This window comes from Dipodomys spectabilis, unplaced genomic scaffold (assembly GCF_019054845.1).
Source record: "Dipodomys spectabilis isolate Male_0828 unplaced genomic scaffold, ASM1905484v1 ptg000162l, whole genome shotgun sequence".
Lineage (NCBI taxonomy): Eukaryota > Metazoa > Chordata > Mammalia > Rodentia > Heteromyidae > Dipodomys > Dipodomys spectabilis.
In genome coordinates this window covers 1,978,576-1,994,206 of record NW_024870839.1, presented here as the reverse complement: position 1 = coordinate 1,994,206, position 15,631 = coordinate 1,978,576, and the positions used below count along the sequence as shown (strand labels likewise).

Genomic DNA, 15,631 nt, shown 5'->3' with positions numbered 1-15,631 from the left:
TTTAATTGTCTCATTTAAGGGCAAACCAAAATGTAATCTAACATGTGTAGTGGCAAAACATGTTAACACAATCTTCAAATTAATTGACATTTAATACTCATTCAGTTGCATATAAGTCTTAACATTGCTCATTCATTTATTTATAAACCTAATGAAAACCATAGAATGTAATTACTAGTACTGTTGTGACCTTGCAAATGAAAGAGGTCTAAAGGGCAAAAAAATGTCTTCCAAGGTTGACCAATGTTACTATCAGCAAACTAAGATTTTATCCTTAATCTATTTACTATTCAACCTCTTTTTGACCATTTTCTCAAGCAACTACTATTTACTAAACTCAGCTCGGATAAACTGCACCAACATAACATTAAATTCTATTATTAGATGTACAAGGTTACATGCACAATATGAATCCAATAAATGACAGGAAAAAAAACCACTTTTCAGTACCTGGGCCCATTAATAAAATAGGCAGTCAGTGTAGCAGTATGATTGTATCTTTTGGTGCTGAAATATGTACCGCACCGGCATTTTAACTAGTATTAAGTATGCCTAAAAGGTATTTATTCAAATTCTGTAACTTATTTTGTAGCTGCTAAGTAACTTGATTAACATAAATCTATCATTCCTTCTGGAAGATGACCATTTTTTCAGATACTTTATAATCAAGAACAATTTACCTGATGATTCTATAACTCGTGGTTCAGGTTCATCCAATTGTAGAAGCTCATCAAGAGCTAATTTTGCTGCATTGGATCTCGACTCCTTCTTATTTTGTCCCAGTCCAGTCTTGTATTGAATACCATCCACCACAGCACAAAAAGCAAAATACGGTCCCATAACATTACCTTGAAAAAGAACTTACAATGACTGCTACAATAATTCACTCTGGGTGTGTATATATTATTTTGAAAAATTTTTGGTGCCTATCCTGGGGATTGAACTCAAGGCCTGGTTGCTGTCCCTGAGCTCTTTTGCTCAAGATTAGTGCTATTCTACCATTTAAGTCACAGCTCTACTTCAGTTTTTTTGGTAGTTAACTGGAGATGAGAGTCTCACAGACTCTGATGCCCAGGTTGGTTCTAAATTGCTCTTCCTGAGTTCTCAGTCCCCAGAGTAGCTAGTATTTCAGGTGTAAGCCACAAAGTATATTGCTAAAAAACATTTCTGCATCTGGGGAATCAATTCAGTATAAAAATCCTGGAAAACTATTTAGTCTAAAATCCCAACTAAAAAGAAGCTATTTTGGATAGCATCTTTCAAATAAAAGTATAAAGTAATTATAAGAAAAAACTAAAATATCCGTCTTTTTGTAGGGCTAATAAGGATTAAAACTATAGCCAGATGAGCCCTTGAACTAGTTCTGAGCATAAAGAACCAACTTCAATAAACAAGTCATACATGGGGAAGTTATGTTTACCAATAGCACCAAATATCTATTAAACAATCAGAGTAAAATGTAGACTTCTTGGAACACCCTTCTCCTCTTTAAAAACTTCATTACAACAGAGTGCTATAGCTGTAATTCTAGCTACTCGGGAGGCTGAGACCTATTAGATCAAAGTTCCAGGCCAGACCAGGGCAAAAAGTCTTTGAGCCTCTGCCTCCATGTAACCAGCAAAAATGTTGGGCTGAAGGCATGTCTCAAGTGAACTAGCTATGGAGCAAGAAAGCCAAGTAAGAGAATCTCACTACAAGTGGAACATCTCGTGTCTTTTGATTGTCATAATACTTTTATCAGCTACAGAACATAAACAGCACCAAGGTAAGCAACTTAATCTACTACAGCTCAGTTGTACAAGAAAGCCCACAAGAAAAACTGAAATAGAAAAGTAGATCTTAAAGAATTAAAAAGAATGTTTGGTCCAAAATGCCCAGATTTGCTTTCACACAGTTACTTTTTATTTATCAGATGAAAAACGAAATCATCTCCTAAATTCATAGGTCACAGATTTTTTCAGGCTTTACTTGCTGCAATTAGGAGCCTAATCTCTATATTGTTTGGTTATGGATGGTTAGTTTCAACATCTCTGCAATTAAGCCCCATTATTTTAGTTCCTCAGATTAACAATCACGTTATACCAATTACCAGGAATTCCTGACAGCATCCTCCCATCATCTCATACCTCAGTTTCCCCAATTCCTTCCTTTATAATCACCTGTGTTTCAATACAAATTTATTGATCCAGAGAATAATTAGTATACTTAACAAGTAGCCCACATGATTCTCATGCATAGAATACTACACATAAGTTAGTAATTGTTCTGTTCAGCTGAGCTTTGAGCTTCATTCTGCTTATAACCCAAATTAATATGGTTCTAAATCACAGGTAGTATTTTTCTAAAATACTGACAACACACTGCTCTCAATAATAAACAATACTTTGAATATAGAATGAACGCCATTAACAATGAATGGGATCATGTTTTTGAGTAGTTTTCTTCAGACAGTTAAGATTTTTTTCGGTCATTTTTCCCTTTCTCCCTCCCTCCCTCCTCCTTTCTGTGACTAAGAACCTATATTTTTCAATGGTGATCTGAATATAATGGAAGAAAACTATTGACTTAAATAGAGATTAAGCCATTGTTGCCATTACAAAAATGCATTTTCGTAATACTTTCTACATTTAAAATTTTTTGTCACGTTAAATTTACTAGTAATTTATTCAAATAATAGATTAAAATTTTACATCATTGTGACAATCTTCACTAAAATTTCAATAACTTTAAATTCTTTCACAAAGATACAGATTTGAGATTCATAACGTCTAGTAACATGAAAATTTAAAAAGCTAATTTACCTTTGTGTGTTTTAGGAAAGTAACTACATGATAGGATATTCTTCAGGTAGGGGGTTTAAAGAATAACAAATAGTCCGCACATAAAGCAAATGCTGTTTACCAATAAAATGTTTGAGTTTCAGTGGCTAAATTTGGCCACAGTTTTTTCCTTTTCATAGACTCAATTTCATTAATACAAATATGTACCATTACCAGGAATATATATATTTTTTGACAGTCCTGGGGCTTAAACTCAAGGCCTGGGTGCTGTTCCTGAGCATCTTTGTGCTCAAGGTTAGTGTTCTACCACTTGTGCTACAGCACCACTTCCAGCTTTTTGAATAGTTTACTACAGGTAAGAGTGTCACTTTTCTGCCTGGGCTGGCCTCAAAACACGATCCTCAGCTTACTACAGCTAGGATTACAGGTATGAGCTACCCACACCTGACAAGGAAAGCATTTTTATTGCAAAGAAGTATATACACCACAAAATAATCCTTGTGTCTGACTTAAGTTCATCTAGTCACACACACAAAAATTATAACTATTTTTGTATATTTGAGTTATGTATATTTATGCTTTAGCATAAAATATTAAAGCAAAAAGCACAAGGTTTCTTATATATATCTGTCAAAGTGTACAGTAGTTATTTTTAGCACTAATACTGAATGCAGTGAGCACGTGTACTACCAAATGTTCCATTTGTAATGGAAAAATGTTTTCCCATATCGACATGACCAAAACAACTTAAGACTTGCCTGTGGTTACAGTTTCCTTAAGGTCAAGCTGAACTCGCTGCATTTGGGCAAACTGGTGCAAGGCTGACACAGGATTTATCTCTCCACGTTTGTATTTCACTATAAATTCTTTAGGTATTTTTTTTGGAGGAAGGACAGGATTTGAAACAGATGAAAGACCTTTGGAAAGCAATGGTTCTGGAAAATTGCCTAAAACAAATGTTCACATTGGTCAATTAAGTTAAAAAAATGAGCTAAAAAACTAAATCCTCTTTAAAAATCAAAGATATGTTTAGTGATACATTTTTTCATTAGATTGGTTTCTACTAAACAACTTTGGTACCATGTGACAAGTGCACTATGTTACCTTCATTATATTATTTGGCATGTTTCTACTAAATAATTCTAGAACATGTGACATGCACAATCTGATATTTCATTGTATCCTTCGGAATACTAATTTTACAAAGAAGTGATATTACTATGGTATCCTAAATGGTATCCAAGAAGCATGGAATCTTAGCAATGTCAAGGTCATCAGAAGGTGTGCCCTTTTTAACAAATGATGTCACTAAGGCCTAAAATGGAGAGAGCTAAGACATACATCTAGATCTGTTAGACCCATATCTCAGTTTCTTCTTTCAAAAACCACTGTTTTATACTGCCTACCCTTCCCATATAATTATTTTCATTCCAATTCACTCAAATTTTCTCAAAGTATATATTTGTCCTCACTTTCTAATGCTTAAATAATATGTAGAATCCAAATCAGCCTCTAAGTCCCCTCCTTTCCCCTGCAACCTCAATCTCACAAAAGGCAAAGCCACATTTCACAGTGGAGGGTGTGACAATTTAAAATTGTGACATGAGCATCAAAGGAGCGGGGAAAGAAAAACTTCACAGGTTTCCTACATAATCTGGGAGACAGACGCCAGCTTTAGGTGGGAGCAGAGGTCACAATGAAGTAAAGATCCATCTTTTCCTCTCTAATGAATGGGGAGAACTTTCAGAGGATTCTTAAAAGGAAATGGAGGCACTTCAAAGGAAAAAGAAGTCGTACCCGTCACTTGTGTAACCTTAGACGCCATGCTTGACAGGCTGCCACTTTCTGAGGGAAATCCCGCGGGCGGTGTGGCCATCTGGGCTGCTGGTTGAACTGGTAAATTCTTTTTCAGCATCTGAGCAAAGCTAGGGACCCTGGAACTCTGAAACCAGTCACTGTCGCCAGGCATTTTATCATCTACAAATCACGTTCAAGTCGGCAGGAAACGGAAACAAAAGACTAGATGAAAAGTGGGTGGGGGCCCACCACGCTTACGTTCCGCACATTCACGCCAATGCGAGCAGGCCCCTCTTTGTTGTTGTTATCCTAACCCACTGAGACGGTCCAGCCTAAATCCCTGCCGTCGAACGTAGCTCAAAGCTGGGGAGGAGGCCGGAAGCCTCTTCATCCTCTCAGGCGCCGAAGCAAAGTCCAGAAGATTCGAGAAAACGCCACAGCCACGTCCATCCCCGCTGCTCCCACACCCCCGCCTCCCCCGGCCTTTAGCCGCAACTCACCCCCGAGGTTGTGCTCCTCGTCGTCCTCTCGACTGGACACCACTGCCGACAAGTGGGTGGTCAAAGGGAGGCCGAGCCGCAGGCCTGGGGCGGGAGCTCGCCGGCTGCCGCCTGCCGCCGCCATGGCTTCCTCCTCCAGGCGTCAACCTCTCACCTCAGGCTGCTCGGCGCCCAGCATGCCGCGCGGCAGCACCAATTGCGTCTTTCGAAAGCCGCTTTGACAACGACGTGGGCCTGCGGGACCCGCCCAGTACGTGACCGCGTGGGCCGGCCTCGGCCAATCACCAACGGTTTCCTACCGCGCATGCGCCTGTCACCTCCTCCCCCCCCCCCCTCCGCACTTACGTCGCTTCTTTCTACCCCACGCCCTGTATCTTAGGCCTGCTGAGGCTGTGAAGCGAACGTGTTTCCCTGTCGTCCTCGAGAGATGTCGACGCCTTTCTCTGACCACTCTGAACTGGCGTACCGCCACTTTCCCTTCTGTCAAAGTCTTGTAAGTCACTCTGTTTGTCCTCCTCACCTTCCGCCTCGTGCCTCCAGCGGTGCTCACGGAACTCCGCAGGGATGGTTACCTATATATCTGTTGTCTCTACCAAGGGCGTCCGCATCCGGGTGCTGGCGGCCTCCAGGCGCCATGTCCCTGGGACCTGGGTGCTGCCCCTGTGCCTTTTCACTCAAGGCTGGTGCGCTGCACTTGAGCTAGGCCTCCACTTCTAGCTATTGGGTGATTAGGGATAAAAGCCACCAGCACCTGGCTTCGGGGGACTTTAATGGAAAGGCTTCTCCATGAAGTAGATTTGGCCTTCACAGAAGTCTTTCTGAGTGCAGGGGTAAACAATCACCACTTTCTGGGCTCATGCCTATAATGCTAGCTACTCAGGAGGCTGAGATTTGAGGATCACAGTGTGAAGCCAGCCTAGGCAGGGAAGTCCTTGAGACCCTTATCTTCTACTAACTACCAAAAGGACTTTCTCTCCTACTGTGGGTTTGTTCCCTGTGCTGTTTTTGTTACTACGTCTCTGTAGTATAATTGGAAGTTCATTATTATAATATCTCCAGTGTTGTTCTTTTTTTTTTTTTGGTTACTTTTGATACTCAGTGTCTTCTATAATTCCAGATGAGATTTTTAGATTGACTATTATATTTCATTAGTATTGTGATGGGTGTTGCATTGAATCTGTAGATTTCTTAGGATAATCATTATTATATTGAGGTACAGTCCTAGATTCTACAGTTCTTTTATCGTGATAAGATAAAAATCATATGATCATATGATTTGTGTCTGTGATTCTGTTTATGTACTGCATTACATTTATTTCTGTATGTTGAACCATCCTTGTATCCTCAAAATGAAACCAACTTGTAGTCTTTTTTTTTAATTTAAATTTTATTGTAAAGGTTATGTACAGAGGGTTTACACTTACCTAAGTCAGGTAATGAGCACATTTCTTTCTAAACAGTGTTACCCCTCCCTCATTTTGTCCCACTTTTTCCTCTCCCAACTTCCTTCCCTATAGTAAGTCTTTTTTCATACGTTGTTAGTTCAGCTTACCTGAATTTTATTTATAAATCGTACAATGGTGCTTTTTTTTTTTTTTAACAAAGCTCGTTTATATTTCTCTTCCCCCACCCCCCATGTTTTCTTTTAGGATGAGTGAAATACTTCGTACAATGAGTTTGGAAGTATTCCATTTCTTTTTTGTGTGTGTGAAAGTACTGTACAGAGGGGTTACAATTACATAGGCCAGATAATGAGTAAATTTCTTATCAAGCATTGTACCCTCCTCCTTTGTTTATTCCTTCTATTTCTGTGTCATGCAAAAAATTGAGGAATGTTGTTAAAGGTATGATTGAATTTAGCAGATTTGGGCTTGGGTTTTTATCCTCCTGGTTCAATGTTAGTTAACTGTTTATGGAATTTTAAACATTTCTGCTTGATTTTCTAGTTTATTTGAATGTTGGGTTTTAAAGCATTCTCTCATGATCCTTTGAATTTCATTGGTCATTTTTTTATACTCTCATTTTTGTCTCTAATTTTATTAATTTGGCTTTTTTTCCTTCTTAGGTAGATTTATAAATTGTATTTATCTTTTCAAAGAATCAACCATTTTCTTCATTCATTCTGCCCTTTTATTTCTTTCTATCTGTTAATTTTGAGTTTGATTTGTTCTTTATTACCCTCCTCCCTAGGAACTGGAAGTACACTAAGTTTTTATTTGAGAGATCTCTGTTTTTGTTTTTGTTTTTATAGGCATTCATAGCTTTATGTTTTCCTCTTAGCACTTCCCTTTTCTGTCTCACAAAGGTTCTGGTAGACTGTACCTTCGTTTTTATTAGATTCCAGTAATTTATTTACCCTCTTTATTTCTTTAACAACTCGTTGTCATTCAACAATTTGTTTGTTCAATATCCATGTGTTGCAATCCTTTCTGTAGGTTCATTTTTGTTGGGTTCTAGTTTAGTTCCAGTATAATCTGATAGAATATAAGGGAGTATTTCAATTTTCTTATGTTGTCAAGACTTACTTTACTTCTTGAAATACCTGTTTGGAGAAAGTTCCATAGGCTGTTTAGAAAAATTTGTATTATGTAGCTGCTTGATGATATGCTCTGCAGATATTAAATCCATTTGGTCTGTGGTGTCATTTAGTTCTACTGATGAGTGTAGAACTGAAGTTTCTCACTTACTATACTGATGTTTTTCAACACTTTGTAAATCTAGAAGCATTTGTTTGACTTGGTGTACACTGGTATTTGGTGCCTGTGCTAACAACTGTTACTTCTTGATAGTTGTTTCCTTTTATTAATATGAAGTGACATTCTTCATGTCTTCTGATTAATTTTAAAGTTTGTTTTACGTGATATAAATATAGTTAATACTACATTCTTTAGTTGTACCCTTTGCTCAGAAAACCTTTTTCCATCCTTTTGCCTTTATCCTGTATTTGTCTGTGTGACTGAGATGTGTTTCTTATAGGCAACAAATGGTTGGTCTTGCTTATTAATCATGCTTGCTATTTTATGTCTTTTGATTAGAGACTTGAGATAGCAACTGCAATAGATGGCTTGATATGCTCATAACTGTGGTTAAAATCTAGTAACCCATTACTGATGAGCATTATTAGCATAAATTGTTTTGCAAATTTTGAAAACTTTTTCTTGTTGTCTTTCTAACCCATTTCCTGTTGTGAAGGAACTCAAGAATGTGTTTACAGCCCCTAGCAAGGTCATCACATTCTTCTCCTTATCTCACTATCTGAGTATAGGAACAATCACCACTGAACACAGGGAGAACAAATAGATTCAAGGTCATCATTTGATCAAAAGTCATCCCTAGCACATACCTCTGGAAGCCCAAGTGCCTTAGCTTTTCTTTTTAAACAACAACAATAATGATGGTCTTCCCAGAACCTTGGAGTAGGACTTTTTTTTCTTGAAATACCATTATGTACAGCACTGATTTTGAATAGCAAACTTTTCTTTACCACCCAGTTCTTAGTATTTGTGAGTTGGAATTGAGTTTAGGGGACCAGATTTCTGGTATCAAGACTAAAATTCAGTATGAGTATTGAGAGATATGCTATATTTGTTTTTGTTGTTTTTATGATGCTTCTTTCCTATTCTTTTTCTGCTAATCAATTTTTTTTTTTTTTTTTTGTCGGTTGTGGGGCCTGAACTCGGCATGGGGACTGTCCCTCAGCTCTTCAGCTCAAAGCTAGTGCTCTACCACTTAAGCCACAGCATCATTTCTGGCTTTTTCTGCTTCTGTGATGCTGAGGAATTGAACCCAGGGCCTCATGCATGCAAGGCAAGTACTCTACCACTGAGCCATCTTCCCAGCCCCCTGCTAATCCATTCTTTAGTGACATCTATTTCTAGATTTTTCTGTTTCTTTTTTTTCTTCCTCTACTGTGTATAGAATACTTTATATATCTTTTACAGTGCTGGCTTAGTGGTTATGAATTTCTTTAGCTTTTCTTTTTATTTCTTCCTTGATTATGAAGGATAATAGCTTTAGTGACTATTCTAATACAAATTAATAATTACTCCTTTAGAACTTGAATTATGTCCTGTGTTTTCTTTCATGTAGTTTGTGTTTAGAAATATACTGTTATTTTAATTAGTTTGCATTTGCATGTGACTTCTCTCTTTCCAGCTTTCAAAATTTTTTCTTTGTCCAATATATTTAGGATTTTAACTATAATACGTTTAGGGATCTTTGAATTGCCTTTCATATTCTATAAGCCTGCAGTATCTGAATGACCTCTCAAAGTTGGAGAACTTTTCTATTATTTTATTGAATATGTTATAATGATCTTAGTTTGGATCTGTTCTATTTTTTAAAATATGGTTTTTTATTGTAAAAATACTGTACAGAAGGGTTACAGTTACATGAGCAAGGTAATGAGTATACTTCCTATCAAGCATTGTTGCCTCCTCCTTTGCTTTTCCCCTATCCTCCCTTCCCTCCCACCACCACAACTATAATCTCACTCTCTCCCTCCCCTCTTCACTCCTCCCCACCTAAATTGTAAAATTCGTTTTTCAACATAGTATCTTGTACATCTCATTGTTACAGTGGGTGAACCTGTATCCCTATTTAAGCATTTTGTTTTTTCCCTTCCTTCCCAAGCTAGAGAAGTATATATACAAGATGCAGGGCACTGATATCAAATACAGTGAAAACAGGGGTTATACCATGGGGGAGGAACATACAAAGAACAAAAAAATCACATGGTACATGATAAATATATTAGGAACAATAGCAAGAAAGAGAAAACCACTTGTGTCCCTATCTTGGGGTTCATTTTGCTTAACTTCATCTTAATATGTACATAGCATTTGACCTTTTCTGCTTGTCCCAGACATATACTAGTTGTTGCAAATAAGGGAAACCATGGGACCTATGTTTCTTTGGGCCTGGCTTACTTCACTTAATATAATTTTTTCCAAGTCTTTCCATTTCCTAATAAATGGGGTGATGTCATTCTTTCTGTTGGAGGCATAGAATTCCATTGTGTGTGTGTGTGTGTGTGTGTGTGTGTGTGTGTGTGTGTGTGTGTGTATCACATTTTCTTGATCCATTCATCTACTGAGGGGCATCTGGGTTGCTTCCATATCTTAGCTATCATAAATAATGCTGCCATAAACATACTTGTTCTGGTAGCTTTAGTATGGTCTTGTTCTATTCAGTGATTCTTAGATTTATGTCTCGATGGTATCCCACCAGTCTTGCATATTTTACTCTTGTTAACTCAGTAATTTTACATTGCCTTATCCTCTAATACTGTAATAGTGCTATTCACAAAACTCTCTATTGAGCTTTTTATTTAGTTTAATGAGATTTAAATTTGTATAATTTGTATATTTTTCATAATTTTCATGTCTATTAACTTCCTCTTTTGTGGTGGAATGAGTGAGAATCTTGAAGGAGGTGACATTATATGCATAAACTGCTTTGGGTAAATGGCAACTCCTTTGTACACTACTTAAAGATAATTTTTTAAAAAAGAAACAGTTTTGTCACGTCTTTTTTTGTTGTTGTTGGTTGTGGAGCTTGACCTCTGTGCTTGGGTGCTGTCCCTGTGCGCTTCAGTTCAAGGCAAGCACTCTACTGCTTGAGCCACAACGCCACTTCCTTTCTGTCACATCTTGAACCTTACTTTATTCATACCTTAGATTGCTCTTTGAGTTCAATCAGTAGTTCATTTGCATCTTCTTTGATTTCAATCAGGTCTAATAGATCTATTGACATTTTTCATCACCTTTATCATTGATCTTTTGAGCCCATTGTTAGAGATCTCACTTTTTTCTCTGTCTGTGGAATTTTTGACATTTGGGAAGGCATAGTTCCTTGTGATTGCATTTTACTAATATTTTTTTGTTGACCTTATGCATTCCAGTGCGAGTTTTTGGTTAGAGGATTTGATCTTCTGTGGCCTTTCAGTTGGCAATTTCTCAGTGTTTTGCTATGACTGTGTCATGGCAGGAATATGCTGATATTTTTTGTCTCTAACCTGTACAGAATAGTTCAGCCATAAAATATGTAACTTTCCAGCTATAAGAGGCTCACCCCTGTAATCCTCCATACTAAGATCTAAGGGTCACAGTTCGATGACAACTCAGGCAGGCAATTAGCCAATAAAAAACTGGAAGTAGAGCTGAACTAAAGCGGTTGAACACTGCCTTGGAGCACAAAAGCTCAGGGACAGCATCTAGGTTCTGAGTTCAAGCCTCAGGACTAATACACATATATAAAGAAGTAACCACAGTACTCAAGATAAAGGAATATAGGAAAGGAAAGGAACAGGAGGAAGAAAACTAGGACCTAAATTCAGAAAAAAAGTTCTTAAATGTATAAAATAATTCTAAAATTAAAAATATTAAGATTGAGGGGGGGGAAGGATTAGGTTGAGGGGAGGGCGGAGGCTGGGAAGGGAGGTGAAGGGTAAACAAAGGAGGAGGCTGCAATGCTTGGTAAGAAATGTATGCATTATCCTGCCCATGTAATTGTAACCCCTCTGTACAGTATGTTCTCAAATAAAATAAAATAAAATTTAAAAAAAAATATTAAGATTGATTGTGAAATAGAAAATTGAGTAATCAAAATTTTAGTCTGAATTAAGTATGCACACAATTAAGAAGGAAGCCTAGTAATTACTGGAAGATGTATATCTAGGACTAAACAGAAGGAGGGGATTGGGGGGAAACCATGGAGTAACACTCTGGAAGGAAATATACTCATTACTTAAAGTAACTGTAACCCCTCTGTACATCACCTTTACAATAAAAAAGCATCTCATAAAAAAGAAACAAACATCCAAATAAAACATGTAAAAACAACAAAACGTTTATTTAAAATTAAGTTATATAAAAATACTACCCAGAAAAGAAACTAATAAATCAGCAAAATCAAACAATGAGAGAAGGAAAAAAAATTCAGTTCTTAGCAGTTATACTGTTCTGTCCAGCAGGTGGCAGCATAATGACAGGTTCCACTCACAGTATTTGGTTCCTCAGTGCAGGAGAGGAGCTTAGAGATCTATTAAAGGTCTCCAGTGAAGACTGTTAACTTCTAGGTTCTAATAGCCCTCCTTTCCTCACTCTCCTAATATGTAGATTCCTGGTTTTTCACCTTCTGCAATCTCAGGCTGACTCAGTCTGCTGTGATCAGCCTCCTTCCTGCACTCAGTTCTTCACTCTGCTGCTTCTATCTGGGTTGCCTCTGCACCATCCTACATTGAGCTGAGACTGAGAGCCATGTCTAGCTGCACTCCATTGTTCCATGTTTGTTTCTTGGGGACAATCTGGGATGTAGTGGGTATGGGCAGAGCCTGAGGCTTATGGCATTTCAGTATCATCCTCAAGACAATTGGGTTGGTGCTGTGCTGGCAGTAGAGGTGCTGTTGTGTCCTGGGGGATGTGTTCACTTCCTGCTACTTGTGAGGTGGTGGAATTCAGACCACAATGTCACCAGCTCTGCATTCCTTGATAGCTCTTGCTCAGAAGCAGTTTTACAATTTATTCAAGTCTAGTTCTGCAAGCTTCATCTTCATCTTCTGTTATTTTTATGTTCATTTCCCTAATTATAAATTATGCTGACCATCAATTCATGTATCTTTTCCCATACATAACTTTGGTGTTAGATGAATGTTCTTAGTCATTTTCTGTTGGTTACTTTCTTATGTTGACGTTCAAGAGTAAATTATTTCTACAAATCCTTTATTAGACATATAATTTGCTAACTTCCAGTCTGGGGATTTATTATTTATTTGTTGTGGTACTGAGGTTTGCGGTTAGAACTTGAGCCATGTCTCCATTCGTTTTTGCTTTAGTTATTTTTCAGGTAGTCTTGTGTTTTTGTCCAAGACAGGCCTCAGACTTTGATTTTCCTTTCTGTGGCCTCCCTATTGTTGGATCACAGGCACATATCATCACATGATTGATTGAGTCTTGCTAACTTTTTGCCTGGCTTGGAACTATGATACTCCTGAGAATTATTGCCCGAGTAGCTGAGATTACTACCATGGTCTACCATGCCCACTCAGCCTGTATTTATTTATTTTCTATGTTTTTTAATTGTGAATATTGTATAGAGGGGTAACAGTTATATGAGGAAGCTAATGAGTACATTTCTTGTCAAGCATTGCTGCCTCCTCCTTTGTTTTTCCCCTACCATCTCTTCCCTCCAACCTCCACAACTACACTCCTCCTCTCCTCCCTCCTAAATTGTAAAGTTGGTTTTTCAATATAGTGTCTTGTACATCTCATTGTTACAATGGGTCAATCTGTATACCTATTTAAACATTGTTTTTTCCCTACCCCTCCCCAAATTATACCTACATCAAATACAGTGAAAACAGGGGTTATACAATGGGGGAGAAACATACAAAGAAACAAAAAAAAAATCACATGGTACCTTATAAATACATTAGAAATAATAGCAAGCAAGAAAAAAATAAGTTGTGTCTCTATCTTGGGGTTCATTTCACTTAACTTCATCTTATCTGGTCATATGTACATAGCTTTTGACCTTTTCTGCTTGTCCTAGACATATACTAGTTATTGCAAATAAGGGAAACCATGGGACCTATGTTTCTTTGGGCCTGGCTTACTTCACTTAATATTTTTTCCAAGTCTTTCCATTTTCTAACAAATGGGGCAATGTCATTCTTTCTGATGGAGACAAAGAATTCCATTATATATAATATATATATTTTATATATTATATAATTATTATATATATTATTATTAAATATATAATACAATATATTATTAAATATATTATTATATTTTATATATATAGAGAGAATTCCATTATATATAATACATTATATATAATAATATAATTCCACTATATATATCACATATATAGCATATTATATGTAATACATATATTATATATACTATATAATATATATATAATATGTATAATGGAATTCTATGTCTCCATCAGAAAGAATAACATTTATATATACATATATATTTATATATGTATATATATACATATATATATATATATACAATATATATGTATATATATACATATATATATATATACACACATTTTCTTGATCCATTCATTTACTGAGGGGCATCTGGGTTGGTTCCATATCCTAGCTATGGTAAATAATGCTGCAATAACCATAGTTGTGCTGGTAGCTTTAGTATGGTCTTGTTTGTGATCATTTGGGTAAATGCCCAAAAGTGGGATTGTTGGGGCATAGGGGATCTCTATGTGAAGTCTTTTGAGGAACCTCCATACTGCTTTCCAAAGTGGTTGAACAAGTTTACACTCCCACCAACAACGCAGTAGGGTTCCCTTCTACCACATCCCCTCCAGCATCTGTTGTTATTATAGTTCTTGATTATGGCCATTCTAACTGGGGTAAGGTGGTATCTCAATGTTGTTTTGATTTGCATTTCTTTTATGGCTAGGGAGGTTGAGCATTTCTTCATGTGTCTATTAGCCATTCTTATTTCCCCTTCAGAGAAGTTTCTCCTTAAGTAATTAGCTCACTTATTTATCGCGCAGTTGTTTATTTAAGGATTTATTGTTGGGGAATGTAATTTTTTGAGTTCCAATATCTTTTAGATATGAGACCCTTGTCTGTTGTATGGCTAGTGAAGATCTTCTCCCAATCCGTGGGCTTTCTATTGATCTTGCTAGCTATGTCCTTTGCCATGTAGAAGCTCTGCAGCTTCATGCAATCCCATTTGTCCAATCTTTCTTTGATTTGTTGTGTTTCTGGGTCTCTATTAAGAAAATTTCGGCCTGTGCCAACAAGACCTAGGGTTTCTCCTATTCCATCCTGTAATGTTTTCAGAGTGTCTGCTTTGACTCCAAGGTCTCTGATCCATTTGGAGTTGATTCTGGTGCAGGGTGATATATAAGGGTCTAGCTTTAATTTTCTGCAAGTGATTAACCAATTTTGCCAGCACCATTTACTGAAGAGGCTGTCTTTCTTCTATTTTTTTAGCTCCCTTATTGAAGATTAGGTGGCTATAGGTCTTTAGGTTCATTTCTGGGTTTTCAATTCTATTCCATTGGTCCTCAATGTCTCTTCTTGTGCCAGTACCAAGTCGTTTTGATTACTATGGCTTTGTAGTAGAGTTGAAGTTTGGTATTGATATTCCTCCAGCTGTTCTTTCTGTTAAGGATCATTTTTGCTATTCGGGGTCTTTTATTGTTCCATATGAATTTTTGGATTGCCCCTTCTATTTCCTTGGAAGAATGAGGTTGGAATATTGTAGGTATTGCATTGAATTTGTGTATATCCTTGGGAAGTATTGACATTTTTACGATGTTGATCCTTCCAATCCAGGAGCATGGGAGGTTTTTCCACTTTCTAAGTTCTGCTTTGATTTCCTTTTTCAGGTTTTTAAAGTTTTCATCATATAGGTCCTTCACTTTTTTAGTTCCTAGGTATTTTATTTTTTGTGGGGCTATTACAAAAGGAGTTGCTTACCTGATTTCAGCCACACTCTTCTCATTGTTGGCATACAGAAAAGCCATTGATTTTTGAGGGTTCATTTTATACCCTGCTACTGTGCC

General features: G+C 37.1%; 1 protein-coding gene across 2 annotated transcripts in view; it reads right to left on the bottom strand.

Moving 5' to 3' along the window:
* Nucleotides 1-5,201, bottom strand: part of Adad1 (adenosine deaminase domain containing 1) — a 31,037-nt gene extending 25,836 nt beyond the window's left edge. Inside the window, exons 1-4 of one of the 2 annotated variants that reach the window (XM_042693003.1) lie at nucleotides 5,078-5,201; nucleotides 4,578-4,757; nucleotides 3,539-3,727; nucleotides 681-848 (exon numbers count right to left, since the gene is read on the bottom strand). In XM_042693003.1, the coding sequence (XP_042548937.1) occupies nucleotides 681-848; nucleotides 3,539-3,727; nucleotides 4,578-4,757; nucleotides 5,078-5,201 (661 nt within the window). Of the gene's footprint in view, nucleotides 1-680; nucleotides 849-3,538; nucleotides 3,728-4,577; nucleotides 4,758-5,077 lie in introns of those variants that run through there. The other variant, XM_042693004.1, reaches the window with a different exon arrangement.
* Between the last annotated feature and the right edge of the window lie 10,430 nt (nucleotides 5,202-15,631).